Source organism: Typopeltis vanoorti, chromosome 13, assembly GCF_054136105.1.
Source record: "Typopeltis vanoorti isolate ZY-2024b chromosome 13, IOZ_Tvanoo_1.0, whole genome shotgun sequence".
Lineage (NCBI taxonomy): Eukaryota > Metazoa > Arthropoda > Arachnida > Uropygi > Thelyphonidae > Typopeltis > Typopeltis vanoorti.
Window position 1 is genome coordinate 30840175 of NC_143561.1, and position 27532 is coordinate 30867706.

At 35.9% G+C, this 27532-nt stretch overlaps 1 protein-coding gene across 1 annotated transcript in view; it reads left to right on the top strand.

Annotated features, from left to right (window-relative positions):
* The window catches only part of LOC150100026 (ras-related protein M-Ras-like), a 107633-nt gene that overhangs the window by 41521 nt on the left and 38580 nt on the right, over positions 1 to 27532 (top strand). The window contains exon 3 of the mRNA XM_090402583.1: positions 11600 to 11699. Within this exon, the coding sequence (XP_090258709.1) occupies positions 11600 to 11699 (100 nt within the window). The remainder of the gene's footprint in view (positions 1 to 11599; positions 11700 to 27532) is intronic.

The following is a 27532-nucleotide window of genomic DNA, read 5'->3' on the forward strand; positions in this document are numbered from 1 at the left end:
TTTCAGCAAAAGGCACAATGTGTTATCAATATGAAGCACGCATTAAGAGGTCACGTGAAAAATATCTGCTCTCAAGTAATATAACATCAAGAGGCATTCTAAAACTAAACATTCTTCAAAATTTGACAATTTGCAAGGACAGTTGCACAAAGACAAAGTAAATCACCTGCAAAAAAAATCTTAAACAATGACTAAATGTATTTAGAGCTGCATTGTTAGTCAAATTTTGACAAAAAGAATGAAATCATTCTCTGATGGAGAAATAGTAAAAGAATGCTTACTAGTGGTAGCAGATGTCACTTTCCCTGATAAAAAAAAGATATAATTTCGAAAATCAGCTTGTTGTGATTTACAATCGCAAGAAGGATTGATGATCTTTCATAAAGTATTGAGAAAATTTTGCAGGAACATGTTTCTAAGTTAGAATGGATTTCTCTGGCTTTGGATGAAAGTTGTGATGTTAGTGATGTGGTATAACTTGCTGTCTTTTTGAGAGGATCAGATTCTAGTTTTAACATCACCAAAGAATTTGCATCTTTAGTTCCATTGAAAGGAACTACTACCAGAAAAGATATATTCAGGGAACTAAAACTGTTCTTAATCAATTAAATATCCCAATAGAAAAGATCGCCAGTATAACAACAGATGGAGCTTGAGCCATGTCTAGTATGAATGTTGGTCTGTCGGGATTTTTATCCAGAGACATAAAAAAGATTAACAGGATGCAAAATAATTATTTCTTGCTGCATTTTTCACCAAGAAAATTTGAGTGCAAAAGTTTTAAAAATGACCAGTGTTGTTTCACCAATCATTAAAATTGTAAAATTTATTAGATCTCGAGAACTGAATCATCGTGAATTTAAGGAATTTTTGAGAGATAAGTAAAGCGAATATACGATATCCTTTTTAACACCTAGGTTCAATGGTTAAATCGTGGCACAATGCTTAAGCATGTGTATGATTTGAAGAGCGAAATTCAGTTATTCTTGGAGATGAAAGACAATCCTTTTCAAGAATTTAATGACAAGAACTGGATGTATGACTTTGCATTGACATTACTCAGCATTTGAACAAATTAAATGTAAATCTTCAAGGACAGAACAAACTTATTAATGAAATGTTTGATAAAATAAAAGCCTTTGAAAATAAACTAAAAATTTGGAATTGGCAACTGGAATCTAATAATATGGCTCATTTTCTAATTTTGAGAAAAAAAAATTGAGGAGAAATGCAGAGACTACAAGAAGAATTCAGTTTGCGGTTCAAAAACTTATACAAAAATGATACTAATTTTGATATTTTCTCATCGCCCTTTAATATAGATGTTTAAAGGGTTCCTGAAGAATTTCAAATGGAAATAATCAATTTGAAAAGCAACACTGAACTAAGAAATAAGTTTCAACATGTTAGTATTATTGACTTTTATATGAGTTACTTTCCAACTGATAAATTTCCATTGCTGGCTACTCATTCCAGGCAAATAATAAGTTTATTTGGTAGTACTTATCTGTGTGAACAACTCTCTTCGAAAATGAAAATTGTAAAAAATGATTGTTGAAATCGCCTTGATGACGAACGACTAAAAAATTGTGTTAGAGTCACAATTAACAACATACCTCCATATATTGAAAAGCTTGTTGATGAGAAACAGAGCCAAATATTATTATTATTATTATTGGTGTAAAATGCAGCGAGAAATAATTATTTTGCATCCTATTAATCTTTTTTATGTCTCTGGATAATAATCCCAACAGACCAACATTCATACTAGACATGGCTCAAGCTCCATCTGTTGTTATACTGACGATCTTTTCTATTGGGATATTTAATTGATTAAGAACAGTTTTAGTTCCCTGAATATATCTCTTCCAGTAGTAGTTCCTTTGAATGGAACTAAACATGGAAATTCTTCGGTGATGTTAAAACTAGAATCTGATCCTCTCAAAAAGACAGCAAGTTATACTGTATCACTAACATCACAACTTTCATCCGTGAGAAAATGAAGAACAAAGACCAGACACCAAAGAAAAGTAACGACGCACATCAAGGTAAGCCACTTCCAGATCCTAAAATTACAGATAACTTTGATTCATTTAAACTCATGGTGAAAGACTTATTAAATGCACACATGGAACAAATTAATAAAAAATTTGAGGCATATGAGCATTACATACAGTTCAATAACGAGACCTCTGAAAAATGTTAGGAACCATGCGAGAAATAAAGACAAAATTAACGGTAGCGATAGAAACGCTCCAACGCGAAAATCAAGAATTGCGGAAAGAAGTAAACACACTCAAGTGTCAAATGGAACAATTGCTACAAAAAGAAAGAAAAAAAGAACTTCAAATTGAGGGAATAACAAAAGAAAATACAGAAGACTTAAGCAACATAATGCAACTGATCGACAGCAAAATTGGAATTCAAATCACAACCACAGATATCACCTATATCAACCGAGGCCCACAATCATTGCTCGTTTTACCAACAGAAATCTGAGAGACTCCATTCTTACAGCAAGCAAGAGAACAAGGCCGACAACAACGATCCTAACTGATGAAAAACTCCCAACACCAATCTATATAATGGAACACTGGACTCCATACTTCAAAAATCTTCTATACCAAGCAAGGATGACAAAAACAGAGAAAAACTACAAGTTCCTGTGGGCAAAGAATTCCCAGATATTTTTGAGAAAGAATGAAATCACTCGAATATACATAATTACAAGTGAATCCGAATTACACAGCCTACCAATATAAAACACTAACTTTTCACATCCTTAAGAATAAGATTAGAACTATTTAAAAACTATATAATGGAGATCTCAAACATACGCGAACATATCCAGTCAGACAACATAAACTTCAAGGTCTTTGACTCTTTGAAAACTGGTCAGACAACATTTCCACCAACACCAACTTCACTATCATACACACAAACATAAGAAGTATTAAAAAACACTGGCTTACATTGATAACACAGCTCAATTATACATTGATAAACATAGATGCGCTAATACTGACCGAAGTTGCAATAAACGACACAGAAATTTACGCATACAACATAAATAATTATCAAACCTACAACTTATGTAGACCAAACAAAAGAGGAGGTGGCATTGTGGCATTTATCAAAGAAAAATACAATGTGACAGAAAAACAAACTCACTTTGGACATGCGGAAACACTAATTTTGGAACTCACAAATAGCCGCAATAGTATCAAATACACAATATACAGACCCCCAGATAATCCACTCAGTTTTCTTCACGAGTTAGAAACACGGCTAAGCGGCATCAAACCGCGTACAACACACAGGCTCATCCTAATAGGAGACTTTAACATAAATACTCTTCACCACGCTTCTTTAACCACTAACACATATCTTGATATACTAAGTCAGTACAACATAAATTCCAGTTTCCTACCCCCCCTCCCACCACCACAAAAGTCGACAAAACTCGATCATACTAAAGAGAATTATCGACAACCAAGTAAAAAATATAGACTGGAATTCCCTACTTAAAATAAACGATCCTGTAACATTATATGAGAATTTTCAACTAAAGTTCACAGAAATATACAAAAAAGCAACAAAACCTACACAAACGAGGCGACAAACAGACAACAATCCCTGGATAAATGACGACATACTAAATACTATTACTGTAAAAGAAAATCTATGGAAAAAACTTAAAAAGTCACCCAGTAACACCCATTTACAAACCTTATACAAAAGCACAAGAAATAAACTAACAACAAAAATTCGTAGGATAAAAAAGACGCTACTACTGCTTCCAAAAATTCATGGAATATAATGACAACATTAAGCAAACATGGGCTACACTCAACGAATTAGCAATCCGAAAAAAGAAAACTTCAGCACAAGATTTTATTGCAAAAGGCTTCAGTCAGGACACAAACCAAGAGAAACTAGCAGACTCTTTCAACCATGCTTTCGCAAACAACATCGCACAACTCAAAAAAGACACACTGCCAACAATCAACAAAAAACTACCGACACAAAGTCAACAACAAATGATGTATTTTCCACCCATAACAAAACAGGAACTGAAAGAAGCAATCCTAAACTAAAACCAAAGACCACTCCAGGAATAGACAAAATAAGACTCACAGACCTTATAACACACTTTGAACAAATAAATCCAATACTTTTGAAACTCGTGAACATAATATTCGACACAGGCATTATTCCACAACAAATAAAAACTGCAGTAATTATGCCAATATACAAACACAGCAAAAGAAACGATACTGAGAACTACAGACCAAAAGCTATACTACCAGTCATCTCAAAAATTCTAGAAAGAATAACACACACCAGACTACAGAACTATTTACAGAAGTACAACATCATCTCACAAAACCAATATGGCTTTCAGAAAACAAAAAGCACCATTACTTTATTAGAAGACATCACCGACACAATAAACAAAGCTCTCGACAAAAACAAGTACACCATCCTTATACTGCTGGACCTAACCAAAGCATTTGACACACTTGAACATGACATACTACTCACCAAACTATACTCAATAGGTATAAGGGGAACACTGCATACATGGTTCAAGAACTACCTCTCAAACAGATCACAAGTAACAAAAATAGGTACATGTCACAGTCGGAGTATACAAGTAAAACACGGTGTACCTCAAGGTGCCATATTATCACCCACTCTATTCAACATATACATTAACGATATTCATAACATATCCATAAGAAGTCAAATATTTCAATATGCAGATGACACTGCACTACTAGTAATCCACACAGACATTAACACAACTCTCTGCAAAGCGCAACAAGACCTAAATGAAATCACAACATACTTTCACCAAAACGCAATTCTAATCAACGGCACCAAAACACAGATGTTGATAATACACAACCCAAGAATCATATGCCCTGCATCACTATCGATACATTGTCACACATACCGCTGCATTAACAACAAAAATACCTGTCAATGTTCCGAAATCAAACCTGTAACACACGCAAAATACCTCGGTCTCTATATAGATTCCCACCTTAAATGGACAAAACATATAGAATACCTACACACCAAACTCCGGATCATCGGAGCAAAAGTCTTCCAAGTTAAAGACATTATTCCACCCAACATAAAAAAAACTCCTATATCACGGTATCTGCGAATCCCTACTCAGATATGGAATAACAGTCTATGCAAATACATCAAACAGCCACCTAACAAAATTAGAAACACTACACAGGAAAATCGTGTCAACAGTGATCTGGACACCTTACACGTAACAACCAATATCCGACAAGCACATGGCAATACACAATTCTGAGCATTAAAAACCTGAAACACTACATGACATTAACAAGGAATTACTTCAACATCACCTATCGAAACAACAGAGACACATATCGTATAACACGAACTACAACAACTCTCTACATCCCCACACCCTTCAACAACTCATACGTTTCTTTTGTGAGATCACATGAGATACCCACGCAACTCAACAACCTACCAAGAAAGTTAAAACACGTAGATAACTACAGAACATTAAAAAAACGAACTCCAGAAAATATACCAACAAAGTTAAGAAACCATTAACACTAATATACACATCAGATATCACTAGCATCCAATGCCTACATCCCATACATAAACAGTAGCAACAACACAAATAATGAAGGCTAAATCCCACTAACTTCATAAAAGCTAGCCCAAGCTTCGAAGTAGGTGGGATTAATTTGCCTCACTCATTTACAAGTAATCCTTATAAGTAAATGCAGAAATTTGTATGAATAATCACTCTTTCTGAAACTTTAAAAAAAAAAAAATTATTTGACACCTCCAGGGAGTCCAAAGACTCATCGAGGGAGGGTGTGCCAACAGCATCGAATGATTGGTCCACTTCCAACTACTAACTGCGCTCAAACTTACTTAACTGAGCCATTAGTAGCAGAGGCCCTACCAATCGACCAACATCTCATTAATTAAATTTCAGCAGCTATTTAATTTCTTTTGATTAAAAAATTATGTATGTATACCTGTGTATATATTGAAAGTATTACTGATAAAAAGTAAATCAAGTTAAAAAAAAATTTCATTGTAAATCTATGTCGAAAATAACAAATTCTACCCCATAAATTAAAATTTTTTGATTAATATATTAATGTATTTAATATTGTGTTCGTTGCTGCCCATGTGGAATATTAGATTTTCAATTGTGGCCCACTGAAGAACAAAGGTTGCTCATCGCTGCTTTAGATGATAACTTTGATATGAAAGTCAGAACTTCAAGTGATTATTTTGGTTTGTATTTAACTGAAGTTTTACTATAATATTGTAGTTGGGTCCATAATTTTTTAATAATGATTGCAATCATGTTTTCTCTGTGGAGTACATCATTGGTACAACCTATGGGCTCATTCCTAATACAACTCCAAAAATGGTCTCTTTCAATGAGAACCCATTTGTTAAAAAATTATTATTACATGGGCACTTCCATGCAATCCTAAGGCTCATTGTGGGAAACCCAAACTATCAGCACAATATCTATCACACGTCTCCTTGAAACCATTAACAGACAGTGCACTCGCAGCTGACTCAAGCAACACATTCCATTAATTCACCACTCTCCAAGTGAAAAAATAGTCTTAATGTCCTTGCTAAGTAATCCTATAAAATCTTTTAAGTAACTTAAACTCTATCACATCTCCCCTTTTTTCACCTATCAACCAACTTTTGCAACCTACAAACCCTTAATTTATCCTCAAGGGAACATTCCACAGACCACTCACCATTTTGGTTACTCACCTCTGGATCCTCTCCACCACTTTCTCATCCCAAAGAAACTCTGCTAACCAGACATCAGCACAGTAATCCAGATATGGTCTTATCAAGGCTTTTTTAAAGAGGAATGATAACTCCCCTTTTCTCTGCTTGTTAGTGCATTCTTTAATAACCAAGTAATCCTGTGTGCTATCCTGGCTACTTTAGTAATATGCCCTCTAAAATTCAACTCTCTATCTACTACTTCTACCACCCCCGGCTTCATCAGTTTCCTGGTGTACAGTTTCCTCAATGTGGTACACAGCTTGCAATCTTTGTATCTGAAAATGCATAGCTTTGCACTTTTTTATTTTTTCATAAATTGTCATTGATTATGTTTTGCCCATACTGTCAGCCCATTTAAATCATCCTGCAAGTTCTCTACATCATCTTGATTAACCATTCTCTACCCAATCTTGCATCAGTAGCAAATATCTAATATTTGATATTTGTTAATAAAGGGAGATGTACCACCATATCATCCATGTACAAATTAAACAGCAGTGGTCCAAGCATAGAGCCCTGCAGCACACCACCAGCCACCTGCCTTCGGCTCCTCTATATACTATCCCTTGGTATCTGTCCATCGGCTATCGAGTTCCACATCCATCCCCATTTGTTGCAGTTTGTGAAATAGTTTCATATGATATTCCATCAAACACCTTTGCAAAATCCAGCAATATCATCTCACAGCCACTCCTCCTATCCAACCCAGCTGTCACTCCACTTCAAAAAGCCAGTAGACCACCAAGGCATGACCGACCCCTCACAAAACTGTGCTATTCCCCTATGGAGTATCATATTATCTACCCACTTACAAATTCTCTTGTTGACCAATTTTTCCAGTCCCCCCCCATCTCTGAGACACTGATCAGTCTATAATCTGCCACCACAAACTTAAATTCTCTACTCCCTCCATGCAAAGGAATTATTCTGTCCACCACCACTCTCTTATGACAAGGATATCAACTGAGAAATAAATCTGCATTCCACAAAAAAAATGGATACTTCAGTATCCACTGAAAGTGAATTAAATTTACCAAATGATCCTAACACATCAGATGATGTAACCTGATAAAGGTAAGCATTCAATCTCTCAGAAATTGGACAAGTCTACAAAGCCAAAACAATAGGAAAATTTTTATAGTAGAATTGTCATGAATTTTGCCACAACAAATATTGATGATATCAAGATTCTGCTCATAAACACATGCCATTCTGTTTCTGTCTGTAGGAAACATATTTAAAACCCAGTGAGAATCCCACCTTAAGGAATCTCACTGTTCTGCTCATGGTGGAGTAGCTACCCTAATGGGCAACCATACTCCATTCCAACAAGTCCAGTTTAATACTGTTCTGGACACTGTAGTGATTCATCTGTCTTGGGATTTCTTACTACAGTATATTCATTTTATTTACCATAGTGTTTTAAGTTAAATGAAATCATTCTTAATAACCTTGCAACTGCCTGAGCCAATACTTCTCATGGGTAACATTAATGGCCACAAAACTCTGTTGAGCAGTGCCAACACAAATGGATGAGGTCATATCATTGAGCAAATGCTTGACAATAATGACCTCTCCCTTCTGAATAATAGACTCAGTACCTTCTATATGCCCACCCACTCGTTCTCAGTAAATCTTTCAATCTTCTCCTATACCATTTTCCGTGCTCATGTGGGACGTCAAAGAGAACATATATGGAAGTGATTATTTACCTGTTATTTGTACTATGTTCTCATTTTCAACAAATGCCCAAATGGAAAATGGACAAAGCTGACTGGAACACTTTATCCCATCTTGAAAAATTTAATGCTGAAGCAGTCAGTAAGAGGAGCCTGGTATTTACTGTTTCTCTAATGTGTTACAAAGATGACTGTTCAGAGCGATAGTTCGAGAATGGTTTGCTTGTATTGGATTCTTTCCTGGTTTTGGGATAGCACTGACAATTGGCTTATGGCCAATTTGTCAAAGAGATTACACAGGCTATTGACATAAAAGTTGACATTGTTACTGGCACCAAACAAGTTTGCATTCCGTCTGGCAACCTCTCCCTGAATCAATTACAGAAGTCTCATATCTTCTGAGTCCTCTGTTGTGCTGCTGTGTTTCTTGATCTTATTATATCATTCACATCCCACTCAGGTGCAGTAATTATACATCAGAGCAGATTTGCCATTCAGCTTGCACTAGTGCATATAAAAGAAAACTGCTATTAAAAATGTATGATTTATAAAGATTCAGTGAGTTCTTTACAAATTATCTTTCCTTTGTATAATCCACACTCAGTGATATATGAGGTTTTACAACTGTTGTATAAAATGAAGCCCCTTAATCTTGATGTTTGGTTGTGCTGGATTCACAACTACATTGGACTTAAGGAAAATGAGACTGCAGCTGCTAGATCAACTCATATCTTTTCCACTTAGTGTTTGACAGTCCCATATACAGACTATAGACAGTTTATAAAATCATAGCTAATCACCCAATGGCAGTCACTATGGCAGAACACTCTGATAAGCAGATTGCATAAGATTAAGCATGAATAGTCTTGTCTGCTTAGAAACAGAAGAAAGGAAGTTGTTCTTGCTAGGCTCTGCATAGGTCACAGTTATCTTACACATTCTTATTTACTGAATGGCCAATGACTGACCCACTTATGTGTAAAAAATGCAACACGCATCTCACCATTTCTCATATTCTGGTGGAGTGCTGGCACTTCACAACAATAGAAGGATGAAATGTTTACTTATCTCTTATATAGTTGATCCATGTAAACTTAGACAGATCTCATCAGACTCTGACAAATTGCATGATGTTCTTAACTTTTTTACAAAGAATTAATTTATACCAACATGTTTGATTGTAAATTCTATTTATTTTTAGATACTGCATTCCTTAACTTTATTTTTTATTTTTATTTTGCACGTGACATATTGTTTACTAATCTATCTCTTCGTTACTATTTATTATGACCAGCATGGTAAGGAAGGCAAAATCAGATTATGAGAAGAAATTAGCCAAACCGGCCAAAGGAAAGAAATCTCAAAGAGTTCTTTTGTTATGTGGTGAGTAGGAGGAAGAACAAATTTAATGAGTGTTGATGGTAGAGAGGTGACAGAGGCAGATAATATAGTTGAGGTACTGAGAGACCACTTTGCAAGGGTATATCATCCAAGTTTAGGATATTGCAGTGGCAGAGGTAACGGAGACTGATGTGAGAACACAGGTTTGTGATTTGGAGGTATTTAAGATATTGCAGAATCTCAATACAAATACAGCTGTGGGGTTATATGAGATATCAACTTGAGATTTACAAGAATGTGCAAGGGAACTGGCAAGGAGGATCTAGAATCTAAGTCTGTGGTAGTGAATTATAGACTAGTTGGAATATTAGGAGTGGTGGTAAAAGTACTAGAAGAGTTGTATAAAAAGAGAATCAAGGAATTTGTGGATAAGAATATGATACTCTTATGGGAGCAGTATGATTTTGTGAAGGGTCAGTCATGTCTTAGTAATTTACTGACTTTTTCTAATAGAGTGAAAGCTGAGTTGGATAAAAGGAATAACTACATTGATACAGCCGGAATCTGCAGAGGTGTTTGACAATATGGGAAACATTGTTTACTTGCTAAAATTGGCATGGTTAAACAGTTGGTGCATTGGTAAACAATGCACAACAATTTGAACCACATTTCCCCCTCTAACATTTTTTAATTATTCAGATTCACCATTTATTCAAGTTATTTTTCCAGAACAGAAAATTATATGATTAGCTAGATTGGACTATAGTGGGTTCCTTCCCTCCTCTTTTCCCCACCAGCCAATTTCTTTATTGAAATTATAGGAAATCAAGCACTTAAATTGCTGCACATAAACCAATTTAGCTATGCTTAGCAGATGATATGTCTGCTATTTGGCATCATAGCTTAGATACGTTAGATACATTTTTAGTATATTTAAACAGCAACATCCAGAAATACACTTCAATGTAGAAGAAGAAAATGATATATCTCTACTTCCTATATACACTAGTGACACAAGTACTAGTTGGCACATTATCCATCTCTGTCCCTTTTTTTTTGTTTTCTGTTTAGAAAACCTGCATGCACACATAGGGAAGTACTTACATAAGCAGTCACATATCTCAGCAATATGGCATCCTCAAAACACTTGCACACACACAGCCAGAGCTATTTGTTCACAGCCCTTGAAACTGAACTCCAGTTACCTTTGCAACAATTTTTTAGTCAATGACTACAAAATAGACAAAATACTGCATGCCCCTCTCCCATTTCTCTTGCAACTAACACACAAGATTACAATAAAACTATTCCCATCTCTTATATTCAGCATACATCCAAAAAGATACCCAAACTTCTCTGCAGATATAATCTCCATGCTGTTTTCAAATCACATTCAGCTAGCTACCTTCATTTGTTCTCCTAAGTATCTGTTTTATTGTCCTGCACATAGAGGAGTGTATCAAGCTCTTGTACCTGCAGCTTGCATTAGACAGACTGATAGATCTGCTTTTAAGAACACAAAAACTGCATTTGGGATAATCTGTACAGCACATCGGGACTAGCAGACCATTATAGTTATTTTGAATGAAAACTACCCTAAATAATATAAAATGAAAATATGGTATAAAGAGAAGTTTCAGAAATTTTTGTTACCCTTGTTAAGTTACATTGCATAACATTTATGTTTTATTGTTTCATATATGTATCATGTATTAATATTTAAAATATTTATGTTCTTTCAGAGATACGTATCCCATGTTACTTGTAGCCAATAAAGTAGATTTGGTACATTTAAGAAAAGTTACTGAAGAGCAAGGTAGAGAATTGGCAGTTCAATTAAAGGTAAGTTTGAATATAATGATAAGAAAGCTTTTATTATTATTATTATTATTGTGACACCTCCAGGTCATTGAGGGAGGGCATGTATAATGTAGCCAATAAAGTAGATTTGGTACATTTAAGAAAAGTTACTGAAGAGCAAGGTAGAGAATTGGCAGTTCAATTAAAGGTAAGTTTGAATATAATGATAAGAAAGCTTTTATTATTATTATTATTATTGTGACACCTCCAGGTCATTGAGGGAGGGCACCTGCTCTACAACTCTCCTTCTCCACCGCATCATCTACACCAGGGGTCGCCAAACTTCTTTGACCGTCGACCCCTTCAAGAGTTTCTTGACTTTTTTATCGACCCCTCTATTTTACTATTACGTAATTATAATAGGACAAGTAAAAAGATGCTTATGTGAGTCTTTAGGTTGTTTATTTTATAGTTACAGTGTTTATTGTATGTATAATATAGTATATATTATTATATTGGCTTAACGTCAAAGGGATACATTTTTGACGTGTTTCTTAACATTACATATTTGATAGGAGGGATAAATAATATATAAAATATAAAATTTAATTTAGATAACAAATTAACAATAATACACTCTTCCTTATATATATGAAAATAAGACTTTTATTAACTTAGTATACAATTTACTAACGTTATCAATGTGAAGAGTTAGCAATGTTGGGTTTCTTAATGAAGCAGTAAACCCAAGTTTCAAATATTTTAACGAATATTGTCTGCATTTTTTTTTAGAATTTGAAGCTGCCATTGTGATTACAGGGGTTGTAACAAAATAATTAAAATTGAAGTCAGTAAGCAAAAGTAATAAGTCTAAATAATATACCTACTCACGTATTTCTACAGGATGTACAAAACTACCAGCCCTGCTCAACTCTTCAACATAGAGAAGTTTAGTTTGTGAATGAATAACGATTGAATTATAATATGTATGTTGATGAATTTTAGAACATTAACACTCACTTGTATGTCGATGTGCAAAAATGAGACTGGGATCGAATACGTGTAAGTATAAGTAAATAAGCAACCGAGCACGTGTTGCAATCTTGCTCCCACCGTGCCAGCTGGGCGGGAACCACCGACATCCGTTTATTGGCAAATACGTAATTTTGGCCTCCGTAACTATTTTCATGACCTTGCTCCAACTTACAGGTCCTATTCATGTCACTGTTCCCACAATTCGCTCTTAATTGCGTTGTCATTCAGGATGGAGGTAATCCATGTTAACCAAATTAACTATTATCCATACAATGATGTCTTATATTTTTCTGTCGACCACTTTGGTGACCACTGATCTACACCAATGCCATCTACTGCCTACCACCACCACCACTAGTGTTTTCGCAATCAAAAACATCCATGCCCACAGCATGATTCAAACCTGCAGCCTTTTAGCTGGAGAGCAGATATGCTAACCACTCGGCCAACCAGGCCAGCAGTACTTTTGAACTGCATCATCTACACCAATGCCATCTACTGCCTACCACCACCACCACTAGTATTTTCACACTCACAAACATCCATGCCCACAGCATGATTAACATGCAGCCTTTTGGCTGGAGAGCAGATATGCTAACCACTCGGCCAACCAGGCCAGCAGTACTTTTGAACTGCATCATCTACACCAATGCCATCTACTGCCTACCACCACCACCACCACTAGTGTTTTCACACTCACAAACATCCATGCCCACAGCATGATTAACCTGCTGCAGCCTTTTGGCTGGAGAGCAGATATGCTAACCACTCGGCCTGGTTGGCCGAGTGGTTAGCAGTTTTGAACCAAGTTTTGGTTAGTACTTTTGAACCAAGCAGTAGTGTTCTTTATGTTTGACTGTGCATTGCAGCTTAAAAAACAAATAAATATTGCATGTTAGGAACAGTGAGATTTACAAATAAGGACCTGCACTATGTAACATTTTATGCAGGTATGTAAATAACATTTTAATTCATGGGAATTGTAGTATCAAGTATATATTGTTTATACTTGATAGAGCAGAGTGACTTCTGACAAAAATCAGTATTACTTTTTTTTTCATAATTCATATTCTTAGTATTGATTTTGAAGAATTTGTTGATACTTGACTTCATCTTTGATGGATGAGACTGGTCAGTTCAGTGTCTGTATGATGTGTATATTCATAAGTTGGTTTGCAGGAAGACTAGATAGAATGAAGTCTGGGTAATCTAATCAAGACATATCTAAAAAGAACATAATATTGCTATTCCCATTTGATCCAGACTGTAAACAATCTTTACCAGGCAAGTATTATTTAGTTACACTGTTCAGCCATTGGAGATGCCATTTCCTCCTCATCATCATATTCTTGACATACCCTCATGGGGGTGGGGATCTGGATCTTATAATAGTACTACATGAAAAGTTACATCATTACTAACTTCCTATCAACAATTTTCCTCCATATTAACCTGTTATCTGTCAACACTCCAATATTATATCTTATATTTCTGTCTTCTAAGGCACTTTTTACTGTATCAGTCCACCTACATCTTGGTCTTCCTCTGTCTTTTTCCTCTCATATTCTGTTTAAGTGGCCATACCACTTGAGATTAGCTCTGCTAACACATTCCTGAATGCTAACAATATCAAGTTCTTTCCTAATAGCCTCATTTTTAACATGATACTGCCATTGATGCCATCTGTTGAGTCTGCTAATCTTTCTCAGGATGCTATATTTGTGGTCCCAGTCTTTGATGAAGAGTTTTATTTCTAACCTAGCTCTCAGATCCATAAGTTAAAATTGGTTTGACCACTGTCTTGCATACTGCCAGATTCATGACTTCCTACCATTCTGATGTCTATTTCCAAATTTAATTTGCTATCTTCACTAAAAATTGTGGCTGAATAGCTGAAATATGTTACATGTTCTGTAGTTTTTTCCCATTCAGGTACAGTTGATATTTTCAATGCTTCTTCCTATTTTCATCGTCTTTGTCTTTTTATTGTCAGTTTTCGTACCAAAGTTATTAGAGCAGTTATTCAATTTAGTCAGGAAATCTTGCAAACTTCTAGTGGATTTATTCAAAAATATAGCATCATCTGCATAAAGTAAAGAGCTAAGATTAACATGACTAATTTTGACATCAATGATCCATATAGATAATGAATAACACTGGTGATAATATGCACCCTTGTTGCACACCTGATTTTACCTCAAATCATCTTCCTGTACCTCCTTCAATTGTAACTGCTGATTTACAGCTCAGATAGAGACTATGTATTGCTTGATATAATATCCCATTGACACCATATAACTGGAACATTTTGAACAGTGTTCCTTTTGGCACCTTGCCAAATCCAGATCTACAAAACTTAAATGCAGATCCTTGTTATATTCTCAAATTTTCTCAACTATTTTTCTTAAAGTGAAAATCTGATCCTGACCACCTCTGTTTGGCCCGAACCCAGCTTGTTCTTTGTCAAGCTTCTCCTCCACAATGTTTCTTGGTCGTTTCTGAAGAATACTTACATAAATCTTACCAGGAACATTCAGTAGAGAAATTTCTCTGTAATTCTCACATTCAACTTTATTTTCTTTTTTTATAGGTGGGTACTATGATTGCTCTACCCCAATCATCTGGAATTCGAACCTCTTACCAGGCCTTCTGAATTATGCAGTGTAGCCACTGTAAAATTTTTATACCTCCATATTTGAACGTTTCTGGTTGAATATCATATACTGCATCTGCCTTTCCACATTTAAAGGTTTGTGATAGCTTTTTCTACTTCAAGTACAGATATACATTCCAGATGGTATTCCTGTTGAGTGTTCTGCCATGCTGTCACTTCTTCTTCTGCAGCTTGTCCCACTTAAGTGGGGTTGCTATTAATGATGAGTCTCCTCCACATCCTCCTGTCTTGGACTGTCACCACATCCAAGTTCTTCATCCTTAAGTTCTCTTCTACCAGCTCCATCCATCTCTTCTTTGGCTGCCCATGCTTCCTCCTTCCTTGCACATCCATCTGCATGACCTTTCTTCCCACATATTCATCCTCTCTCTCCTCATCACATGACCAAAACCATCTCAACCTTGCCTCCTGTATCTTCACTCCTAAGTTCGTAACTTTCACTGTTCTCCTCACATAGTCATTTCTCAGACGATCCTTTCTGGTCACATTGCACATCCACCTAAGCATTCTCATTTCTGCTACCTCCATCCTGCTGATGTTATTTTTCCTCAGGGCCACAGTTTCCATAGCTTACGTCGTAGTTGGCCTCACTACTGTCCTATAGATTTTGCCTTTCAGATTGATCGGCATCCTCTTATCGCATAGCACTCCAGCCATCTCTCTCCAATTCCTCCAACCTGTTTGTATCTTGCATCCCACTTCCTTCTCAGCTCCTCCATCTTCTTCCGCTGTTGAACCTAAGTATCTAAAGTCCCTCACCTTCCTGATGACATTTCCTTCCAGCTCCAGATCTGTCTCCTGGCCACCGTCCACTTTGCAACACATATACGCTGTCTGACTTCTGCTCAGTGTCATACCTCTCTCTTCCAGTACTTTTCTCCATCTTTCCAGTTTAGCTGCCACTTCTTCTCTTGAATCTGCACACAGCAAGATGTCATCTGCATACAACATTGTCCAAGGCGCGTCTTCTCTCACCTCCTCCGTCACCACCTCCATCACAATATTAAACAGAAACAGACTTAATGCTGACCCTTGATGCAAGCCAACTGTTACTTGAAAACTTTCTGTCTGTCCCAGACAGGTCCGAACTCTTGTCTTCACATTTTTGTACATCTCCTGCACCAACCTGACATATTTCTCCGGTACCTTCTTCTTCTCCCTCAGACACCTCCAGACTTCTTGCCTTGGCACTCTATCATATGCTTTCTCCAGATCAATAAACACCAAATGTAGCTCCCTTTGTTTCTCTCAAAACTTTTCCATCATCTGCCATAACCCAAAGATAGCGTCTGTCTCCCAGGCACGAAGCCAAATTGTTCCTTTGCAATCTCCACCTCCTTCCTCAATCTTCCATCAAGAACCCTTTCTAGGATTTTCATTGTGTGGGACATCAACTTTATTCCTCTGTAATTCTTACAGTCTTGTGCATCCCCTTTACACTTGTAGATGGGGACAAGAGCACTTTCCCTCCATTCCTTGGGTATATTTTCCTGTTGGCAAACTTTCATGAACAGGTCCCATAGCAGGTCAATTCCCTCTTCTCCTAGTGTCTTCCATGCCTCCACTGTAATCCTGTCTGGGCCCACCGATTTTCCATTCTTCATTCCCTTAATTGGCCTCCTTCACTTCCACTCTACTGATGTTCTGCACCATCCCCTCAGAAGGCTGCCCATCTTCTCTGTGAGTCCTAGCATTTTCCTCATTCAAAAGTCCCTCAAAGTATATTCTCCATCTGTTTCTTATGTCCACATTCCTCCATAATACTCTTCCTTCAGCATCTTTGATCTGCCTCACATGTAATATGCCCTTTGCTGCTTTATTTCTACATTTTGCTAGTTGGTAAATTGTTCTCTGTCCTTCCATTGTTTCTAATTGATCATACAGATCTTGATATGCCATGCTGTCACTACTTGTTTCATTTAGCGATCTTATAAAGTAATTGCTCCATACATCAAGAGCATCTTTAGCCTCAGTCTCATGTCCTCTTTATTATTTATTCTTTATTATCTCTAATTTTATAGTACCCGTTCCTCCATTTCTGATTATTTTCAGTGGCCTCCAGAATATTTAATCACCTTCCTGATATTTATTTTCAATGTTCTTACCAAAGTCTTTCATTGACTTTTGTTTAGCTAATTTTACACATTGCTTTGCTTTCTTACATTTTTCTCTATATTACCTAAGAGCACAAAGTGACTTACTTGCCAGCAATTTTCAATATGCTTTCTTTTCCTTGACTGGCTCTTTCATTTCCTGTCCACCATGGAGTTCTGATTTTTTTATTCTTGCATATTACCTCACCATGTGCCCTCTTTGGCTGAATCAATTAAAGTTTTCTGTAGGGTTTGCCACTGAATCTCCAAGGTTTGGTTCTTGATTCAATCTCTTTCAGTTTTTCTTGAATAATGCTTGTGTATTTGAGTCTACACTTCACATACGATAGCTGTTCAACTTAGATTCGTTTCAAAATTTTCTTACACACCATTTTTAATATGAAGATCAATTTTATCCTGCTCAACACTAAATGGTTATTACTTCCTGTTTCAAATCCTCTGTATATCCTTGTGTCCTGAACCAATGGGGAAACATCACTGTCAACTATAAGAAAGTCAGTGAGACTCTTCTTCCTTCCATCTTCTCTCCATGTGAATTTGTGCACATTTTTATGTTGGAAAATGCTGTTAGTAATAACTAGTCCATATGCTGAGCAGAAATCCAGCAGAAACATATTATTAGCTTTGCTCTTTGTTTTCCCCAAATTTTCTCAAAACATTCTCATATATTGGGTAATCATTCCTGTTCTTTCCCTTTTTGTTCTGTTCAGCTTCCTTATTAGAACCTTCTGTGGGACCATAAGCACAAATAATTCTATAGTCCATTTCCCCATTCTGATATTAGCCCACATCACTACTGGATATTGCCTACCACTCAAGAAGCCTCATATTTAGTGTTGAATACTATAGCTACTCCTTCTTTTCCCTGATTGTTATTTTCTGAATATAACATCTTGTATTTGTTACTTAGAAAGATCTCACTTGTTTTTGTCTTCTTTGTTTCGATAACACTTATTCTGTCTATCTGGCACTTATCCAGTTCTGCTAGTTCCATTTCTTTTCCATTGATGCTTCTTATGTTGATGCTGCCAGTCTTGATCTCTGCTGATATTGAGTTGGATTTGTTCCAGTAGCTGACTTTTTGCTGTTTGTCCAGGTTCCATGACAAAAACAATTTAACTGGGCGATGCCCTCATCCAGCATGAAATTTAATCATGTACCATCATTTTGAGTTATGGGTTATGCCATTAAGAATACAATTTGGTTGGCTAAATACCAAATTGCCAGTCCATCCTTGTTCATTCAGTATTCAGGTAGATACCCCACAGGGTTCGCCATGAGAAGGTGATGGTTGGACATCAGGTTAGAAGCCCTGTTTGATTCTCTGCATTACCCAAAAGGCCACGTGACGGTCTCTTCCCAGTTATCCAGCCTTGATCCTTAAGCACCCAGATGCCATTTCTTTTTTTTTTTTAGAACTATATCGTATTATTATCCTCCCCCCCTTCAGAACAATCATTTTCTGATACATGTGTGGACTCCCTAAAGCACTTCTAACAGTGATTGTGGTTACACTATATCAAAGTTCTAACAAATAGACCAATTAAAAAATAATTGATTGGAAACAAGTCATGAAATATTATCAGAGATGGCCATAATATTTTAATACACTGTTTCAGGAGAGCATTCCAGCCATCTCCCCCTCCCAATTGGTTATATCTTTGATATGATTAAATTTTATATTATAATTTTCTAATACACTTGAACTGCAGTGATAGTTAAAGTGCACTTATGGAGTTCACTCTCAGTATAGCAGACTATTATCATCATCATCAAATTCCTGACATGTACCCTCAAGGAGTGTACAGGATATGATAGTACTACATGAAAAATTTACATCATTACAACTTTCTATCTACATTCCTCCAAATCAATCTGTTACTTGTCAAGACTCCAACATTATCAGATCTTATATTTCTATCATCTAAGGCACTTTGTACCGTATCAACCTACCTATATGTTGGTCTTCCTCAGGGTTGTTTTCCTGCCAACCTGGCAGAGAACACTTGTTTTGCTAATCTTTCCTCGCCCATTCTGTTTAAGTGACCATACCACCTGAGATTAGCTCTGCTAACCCATTCCTGGATGCTGACAATATCAAGTTCTTTCCTAATAAAATCGTTTTTTAATATGATATTGCCATTGATGCCATCTGTTCACGCCTCTAATCTTTCTCAGGACTCTCATATCTGCAATCTCTAGTCTTTGGTAAAGTGTTTTACTTCTGATCCAGCTCTCAGATCCATAAGTTAAAACTAGTTTGAACACTGTCTTGTATACAACTAATTTAGTGTTCCAATTAATTTCTCTCTTATTCCATATGAATTTATTCAATTGACTTCCTACCATACCAGCTTTGTTGATTCTGTTGTCTATTTTCATATTTATTTTACCATCTTCACTAAAAATCGTGCCTAAGTAGCTGAAATGTTTTACTTGTTTCACAGGTTCTCCATTCACAATGCAGTTGACATTTTCATCGATTCCACCTATTTTCATTGTCTTTCTCTTTTTATTGCTGACCTTCAATTTTCTCTCCAAATCAGTCTGTTACTTGTCAAGACTCCAACATTATCAGATCTTATATTTCTATCATCTAAGGCACTTTGTGCCATATCAATCCACCTACATCTTGGTCTTCCTCTGGGTCATTTTCCTGCCAACCTGGCAGAGAACACTTGTTTTGCTAATCTTTCCTCTCCCATTCTATTTAAGTGACCATACCACCTGAGATTAGCTCTGCTAACGCATTCCTGGATGTTGACAATGTCAAGTTCTTTCCTAATATCCTCGTTTTTAATATGATATTGCCATTGATGCCATCTGTTCATGCCTCTAATCTTTCTCAGGACTCTCATATCTGTGGTCTCTAGTCTTTGTTCAAGTGTTTTACTTCAGACCCAGCTCTCAGATCCATAAGTTAAAACTGGTTTGAACACTGTCTTGTATACAGCTAATTTAGTGTTCCGACTAATTTCTCTCTTATTCCATATGAATTCAATTGACTTCCCACTACACCAGCTTTGCTGATTCTGTTGTTTATTTCTATATTTAATTTACCATCTTCAGTAAAAATCGTGCCTAAGTAGCTGAAATGTTTTACTTGTTCCACAGGTTCTCCATTCACAACACAGCTGACATTTTCAATGATTCTGCCAATTTTCATTGTCTTTGTCTTTTTATTGCTGACCTTCATACCATATCTATTACAACAGTTATTCAGTTTAGTCAGGGAATCTTGCAAGCGAATAAAAGTTGAGCAGCTCTCAGATGTGAGCTGTAGACTAAAATACACAAAGATTATTGAAGAAAAAATGAGAGTTTGAGAACAGGAATCAAACCTTGGAGATTCAGTGGCAAACTCTGAAGAAAACATTGATTGATTCAGCCAGAGAGGCATGTGGTGAGGTTGTCTGTAAGGATAAAAAAATCAGAACTCCCTGGTGGACACAGGAAGTTAAAGAGGCAGTGAAGGAAAAGAAGAAAGCATATCAAAAGTTCCTGTCAAATAAGTCAGCTGGTGCTCTTAGAGAATATAGAGACAAATGCAAGAATGCTAAACACTGTGTAAAACTAGCTAAACAAAAGTCATGGGAGGACTTAGGCAAGAATATAGAAAATAAATATCAAGGAGATGGCAAAATATTCTGGAGGTTGTTGAAGAAGCTTAAGAATGGAGGAAAGAGTGCTATAAAAGGAATTAGAGATGATAAAGGTGACATGAAAACGGGAGAAAAAGATATCCTTGAAGTATGGAGTAATTACTTTGAAAAACTGCTAAATGAAACAAGCAGTGATGTCAGCACAGTGGTAAAAGACATTGACCAGGCATGCAGTCAGGAATACATATCCATACTTGAAGTAGAAAAAGCCATCAAAGGCTTGAAATGTGGAAAGGCAGCAGGAGTAGATGATATTCGACCAGAAATGCTGAAGTATGGTGGTATAAGAGTCTTACAGTGGCTGCACTGCATAGTTCAGAAAGCCTGGACAGAGGGACGAATTCCCGATGATTGGAGTAGAGCTCTCATAGTACCCATATATAAAAAGGGAAATAAAACTGAATGTGAGAATTACAGAGGTATTTCCCTACTGAGTGTTCCTGCCAAGATCTATGCAAGTATACTTGAGAAACGGTTGAGAAGAATTGTGGAAGAAAAGCTTGGTGAAAAACAAGCTGGATTCAGGCCAAATAGAGGCTGTCAGGATGAATTCTTCACTTTACGACAAATAGTTGAGAAAACATTGGAATATAACAAAGATCTCTATTTAAGTTTTGTCGATCTGGAAAAGGTATACTATAAGGTGCCAAGAGAGAAGCTATTCAATACACTACAATTATATGGTGTTAATGGGGCATTATATCAAGCAATACTTAGTCTTTATTTGAGTTGTAAGTCAGCAGTTAGAATTGAAGGAAATACAGGAAGATGGTTTAATGTTAAATCTGGTGTGAGACAAGGACATACATTATTCCCTCTGTTATTCATTATCTATATGGATCATATTATGAAGGAAAGTGGTATTAAACATGATATCAGAATTGGAGATGTTAATGTGAGCTCTTTGCTTTATGCGGAAGAAAGATGTTATACTTCTTATTAAATCTGCTACAAGTTTACAAGATTATCTGACTAAATTTAATAACTGTTGTTATAGATATGGTATTGAAGGTCAGCAATAAAAAGACAAAGACAATGAAAATAGGCAGAATCATTGAAAATATCAACTGCGTTGTGAATGGAGAACCTGTGGAACAAGTAAAACATTTCAGCTACTTAGGCACAATTTTTAGTGAAGATGGTAAATTAAATATGGAAATAGACAACAGAATCAACAAAGCTGGTATGGTAGGAAGTCAACTGAATAAATTCATATGGAATAAGAGAGAAATTAGTCGGAACACTAAATTAGTTGTATACAAGACAGTGTTCAAACCAGTTTTAACTTATGGATCTGAGAGCTGGGTCAGAAGTAAAACACTTGACCAAAGACTAGAGACCACAGATATGAGAGTCCTGAGAAAGATTATAGGTGTGAACAGATGGCATCAATGGCAGTATCATATTAAAAATGAGGATATTAGGAAAGAACTTGGCATTGTCAGCATCCGGGAATGCGTTAGCTGAGCTAATCTCAGGTGGTATGGTCACTTAAACAGAATGGGCGAGGAAAGATTAGCAAAACAAGTGTTCTCCTACAGGCTGGCAGCAAAATGACCCAGAGGAAGACCAAGATATAGGTGGATTGATACGGTACAAAGTGCCTTAGACAATAGAAATATAAGATCTGATAATGTTGGAGTGATGATAAGTAACAGGCTGATTTGGAGGAAAATTGTAGATAGGAAATTAATAATGATGTAATTTTTTTTTCTTCATGTAGTACTATCATATCCTGTACACCCCTTGAGGGTACATGGCAGGAATTTGATTATGATGATGATACTATGGTTACTCCTTCTTTTCCTTGATTGTTATTGCTTTAATATAACATTTTGTATTTATTGCTCAGAAAGATCTCACCAGTTTTTGTTATTTTTGTTTCAGTCACCCCTATTATGTCGATCTGGTACTTATCTAATTCCTCAGCTAGCTCCATTTCTTTGCCATTCAGACTTCTTATGTTGATAGTACCGATCTATAACTCTGGTGATGTTGAGTTGGGGTGTGTTTTAGAGTTTGTTCCAGTAACTGACTTTTTGTTGTTCGCCCTGAGTTCCCTGGTGAAAACAACGGGGGCCTTGTGTAACCGGGGGACACCCCAGCTAGCATGAAATTTTGTCATGTTGTACCATCATTTTGTATTTTGGTTTTAGCTAATAAGAATACAATTTGGTCTGCTAAATCACAAATTGCCAGCCCATCCTCTTTCGTTTAGTATCCAGGTAGATTCCCATCAGGGTGCACCACGAGAAGGTGAGGATTGGACATTAGGTCAGAAGCCCTTGTCGGTTCTTTGCATTTCTTTAAAGGCTATGTGATGGTCTCCTCTCAGTTATACAGTTTTGACCCTTAAGCAACTATTATAAAACTGCTAATAATTCTTGGCAAGTGCCCCATAAAGCAGAAACTTTCTAAAGGGAATTCATTATAGCTTACTATACATTATAACAGATTATGCCTGTGGTCCCTATAAGTTCACTACACGAAGTTCACAATAAGTTGACTCTTAGTATAGCAGACTATTATGAAACCGCTGCTGAAAAGTGTTGGCAAGTGGCTCATAAAGCATGTTTTCTAAAGGGAATTCATTATAACTTGCTTTACATTATAACATATTATTCCTGTAATCCCTGTAAGTTCACTACAATAAACTCATCAGACAGTACATTGTTACACCCTGATAACCAAGAATGTAAAAATTTCAGTTATCCTGGTGTAACAAGAAAATAAAAATATAAAAATCCTATGTAAGTAGCTAATACAAGATATTTAAAGACAGAAAATATGCTTGCATCCAAGAAAATTAATTACAGCAGAAATTGTTTAACTAAATAATGAAAAAGGGATTCTTATTACGAAAAAAATAGGTTAAGTAAGACAAAGAAGATTAGAGATAAGAATTTGTATGTGAGAGGCTAGTTTAACACTCGAAAAGAGGAGATTAAAATATTGAAGTAAATTCTAAAAAGGGAATTAATTTAATATAGAGGCTAGCTAAAACAAATGACGATCACTCAAGGTCAATTCCCGAAGTGAGACTTCGTCACGTGAGAGAGTCGCATGCAAGGGACTAGCATGTTTTGGGCTGAAAAAACGACTTTAATTGGTGAATGAGATTGACTCCATTAAAGGGGGGGAAGAAATTGAAGAAGGTGCCGATAGGGGCCAATCAGATAAAAGGGTTAGGAACCCCCCCACCCCCAACGGGGCTTTTTTCCTCAGAGTTTCTTCAAGAATTTTTCGTATAGGGGTAACACAGGTTTTCCTGAGTGACGGCGTAGGAGTTATCTCCATCCAACTAAAACAACTAAAACAACATCTCCATCCAACGCAACAAGGAAACAAAGTGTGTGGGAATTTGATCCCGTATTCCTATTGCAAGAGACGAGGAATGCCTTATAGTTACAAGAAGGAAGGAATTGTCTATGTATCTCATCATCCAGTACTCGTATCGAGGGAAAGAAAATCCATACAGAAGTCCGTGCCCATGTGATGAGTTCTGTAGTGATAGAATAGAAGATCCTTTATGTGTCCTTTATTCAAGCACGAAAGGTATAGATCGTGAAAACCAGGGTTCATCCTAGAAAGGTAGTGTAAAATCTTGTATCAATTGAAATCGCATATAGATGCAATCATTGTTAATTACCGGACAGTCGAAGATATACTAAGACTTTAGTACAAATCAGAATAGAATGAGAGTAAACTAGTTTATATTATTTGATAAGCTTTCATGTATTAGAGATTTATGTATGCACATGGTATTTCATATGAGAGTGTCTTAAAGGTCAAATGTATGGGCATAGCGATAGGATAGTTTAACCTATATTGTTTATTTTATAAGTTAGATAAGTTAGACTGAATATAAACATTAATGTCCATGGTATTATGGAAATACAGAACATTCTGACTAGTATAAAGTTAAGTAAAGTGTTAACTTGTTCCAGGATTATATGTGTGTATTTATATGTATAGGGTCCGTTATGACGGCATGATCGCAAATTCCCATATAGGATTTTGCCCTAATACTTGTGTTTTGCTTGTGTAATTTGTAATTTTATTCTTAGTATTGAATTGTGTTTTATATAATAGAAATTAAATTGTACCAAGTTTGAGATTTTAAATAAACTTTTGTTTCATTGATAATATAGTTGTCTGAAATTGCTTCCTAATGCACCACTTGAAAAACGTATGAGCCTAATCACTCGGGAAATCAGTGTGTTAAGTTACGAGATAAAGGGTCACGACTGCTTAATAGTTTCACGCACAGACATATTTTTGTATTTTGCTCCTTGTTTTTGAATTATATATCTTAAACTAAATGTCCTGAAAGGCGCAGTATAATATAAATATTAGGAACACTAAGGGGAGAAAAAGCTTAAATATTTCAATTTTGTAATATCTCGTGCATAGTTAAGTTTTGATTAAAGAAAATATAGAGATTCACTTGAAAGGAGAAAAAGAAAGTTTAATAATCTTAAATAGGGATAACAACATGAAGAATATAAGGATCTCATAGAGATAAGGTTATATTCTCTCTATATGCTCTTTATAAAGTTCCATTTATACTATACAGATTTCAGTTTCATGCAATTTTCTCCTTGATGTCAGGATCAGATTTTCACTTTAGGACAAATAGTCGAGAAAGCATGGGAATATAACAAAGATCTGTATTTAAGTTTTGTCGATTTGGAAAAGGCATATGACAAGGTGCCAAGAGAGAAGCTATTCAATACACTACAGTTATATGATGTCAATGGGGCATTATATCAAGCAATACTTAGTCTTTATTTGAGTTGTGAGTCAGCAGTTAGAATTGAAGGAAGTACAGGAAGATGGTTTAATGTTAACTCTGGTGTGAGACAAGGATGTACATTATCCCCTCTGTTATTCATTATCTATATGGATCACATTATGAAGGAAAGTGGTATTAAACATGATATCAAAATTGGAAATGTTAATGTCAGCTCTTTGCTTTATGTGGATGATTTTATACTTCTAAATAAATCTGCTACAAGTCTGCAAGATTCTCTGACTAAATTGAATAACTGTTGTAATAGATATGGTATGAAGGTCAGCAATAAAAAGACAAAGACAATGAAAATTTGCAGAATCATTGAAAATGTCAGCTGTGTTGTGAATGGAGAACCTGTGGAACAAGTAAAACATTTCAGCTACTTAGGCACGATTTTTACTGAAGATGGTAAATTAAATATAGAAATAAACAATAGAATCAGCAAAGCTGGTGTGGTGGGAAGTCAATTGAATTCATATGGAATAAGAGAGAAATTAGTCGGAACACTAAATTAGCTGTATACAAGACAGTGTTCAAACCAGTTTTAACTTATGGATCTGAGAGCTGGGTCTGAAGTAAAACACTTGAACAAAGACTAGAGACCACAGATATGAGAGTCCTGAGAAAGATTATAGGCATGAACAGATGGCATCAATGGCAATATCATATTAAAAACGAGGATATTAGGAAAGAACTTGACATTGTCAACATCCAGGAATGCGTTAGCAGAGCTAATCTCAGGTGGTATGGTCACTTAAATAGAATGGGAGAGGAAAGATTAGCAAAACAAGTGTTCTCTGCCAGGTTGGCAGGAAAATGACCCAGAGGAAGACCAAGATGTAGGTGGATTGATATGGCACAAAGTTCCTTAGATGATAGAAATATAAGATCTGATAATGTTGGAGTCTTGACAAGTAACAGACTGATTTGGAGAGAAAATTGTAGGTAGGAAGTTAGTAATGATGTAATTTTTTCATGTAGTACTATCATATCCTGTACACCCCTTGAGGGTACATGGCAGGAATTTGATGATGATGATGGTTTTTCCAAATCAGCCAAACCTAAACTGAGATACTTATATTCCAGTGATTTCTCAGGTGTTGTAAAGTAAAATCTGTCTTCTTTGGTAATACTAATTTGTTTCAAATCCAGCTTATTCTTTATCACTTTTCCTTTCAGAAATTATTACTAGCCTTTTCTTTGTATGCATATAATATATGCTTGCATAAACCTTTCCTTTCAGGAAACTTTCCTTCACTCTTACATTGTGATCAGCATTCATTATGTCAAAATTAATGTAATACAGAAATTCTTCTGTAATTTGCACATTCATTTTTATTTCCCTTTTTTATCAATTGATATAATGAGATCCTATTTCCAGTTATCTGAGATTTGATCTTGTGACCAAACTTTCTGGATTGTGCAGTATAGCCACTTAAGTATGTTTTATACCATCATATTTCAGGTTGAATATCATATCATTTACTCCAGCTGCTTTTCCCATTTTATTTCCACGTATGGTTTTGCTTCTGTTTTATTTTGCATTTCCTTTCTCTTAACCATTATTGTATCAAGCAACTTTGTGGTGCTATTTA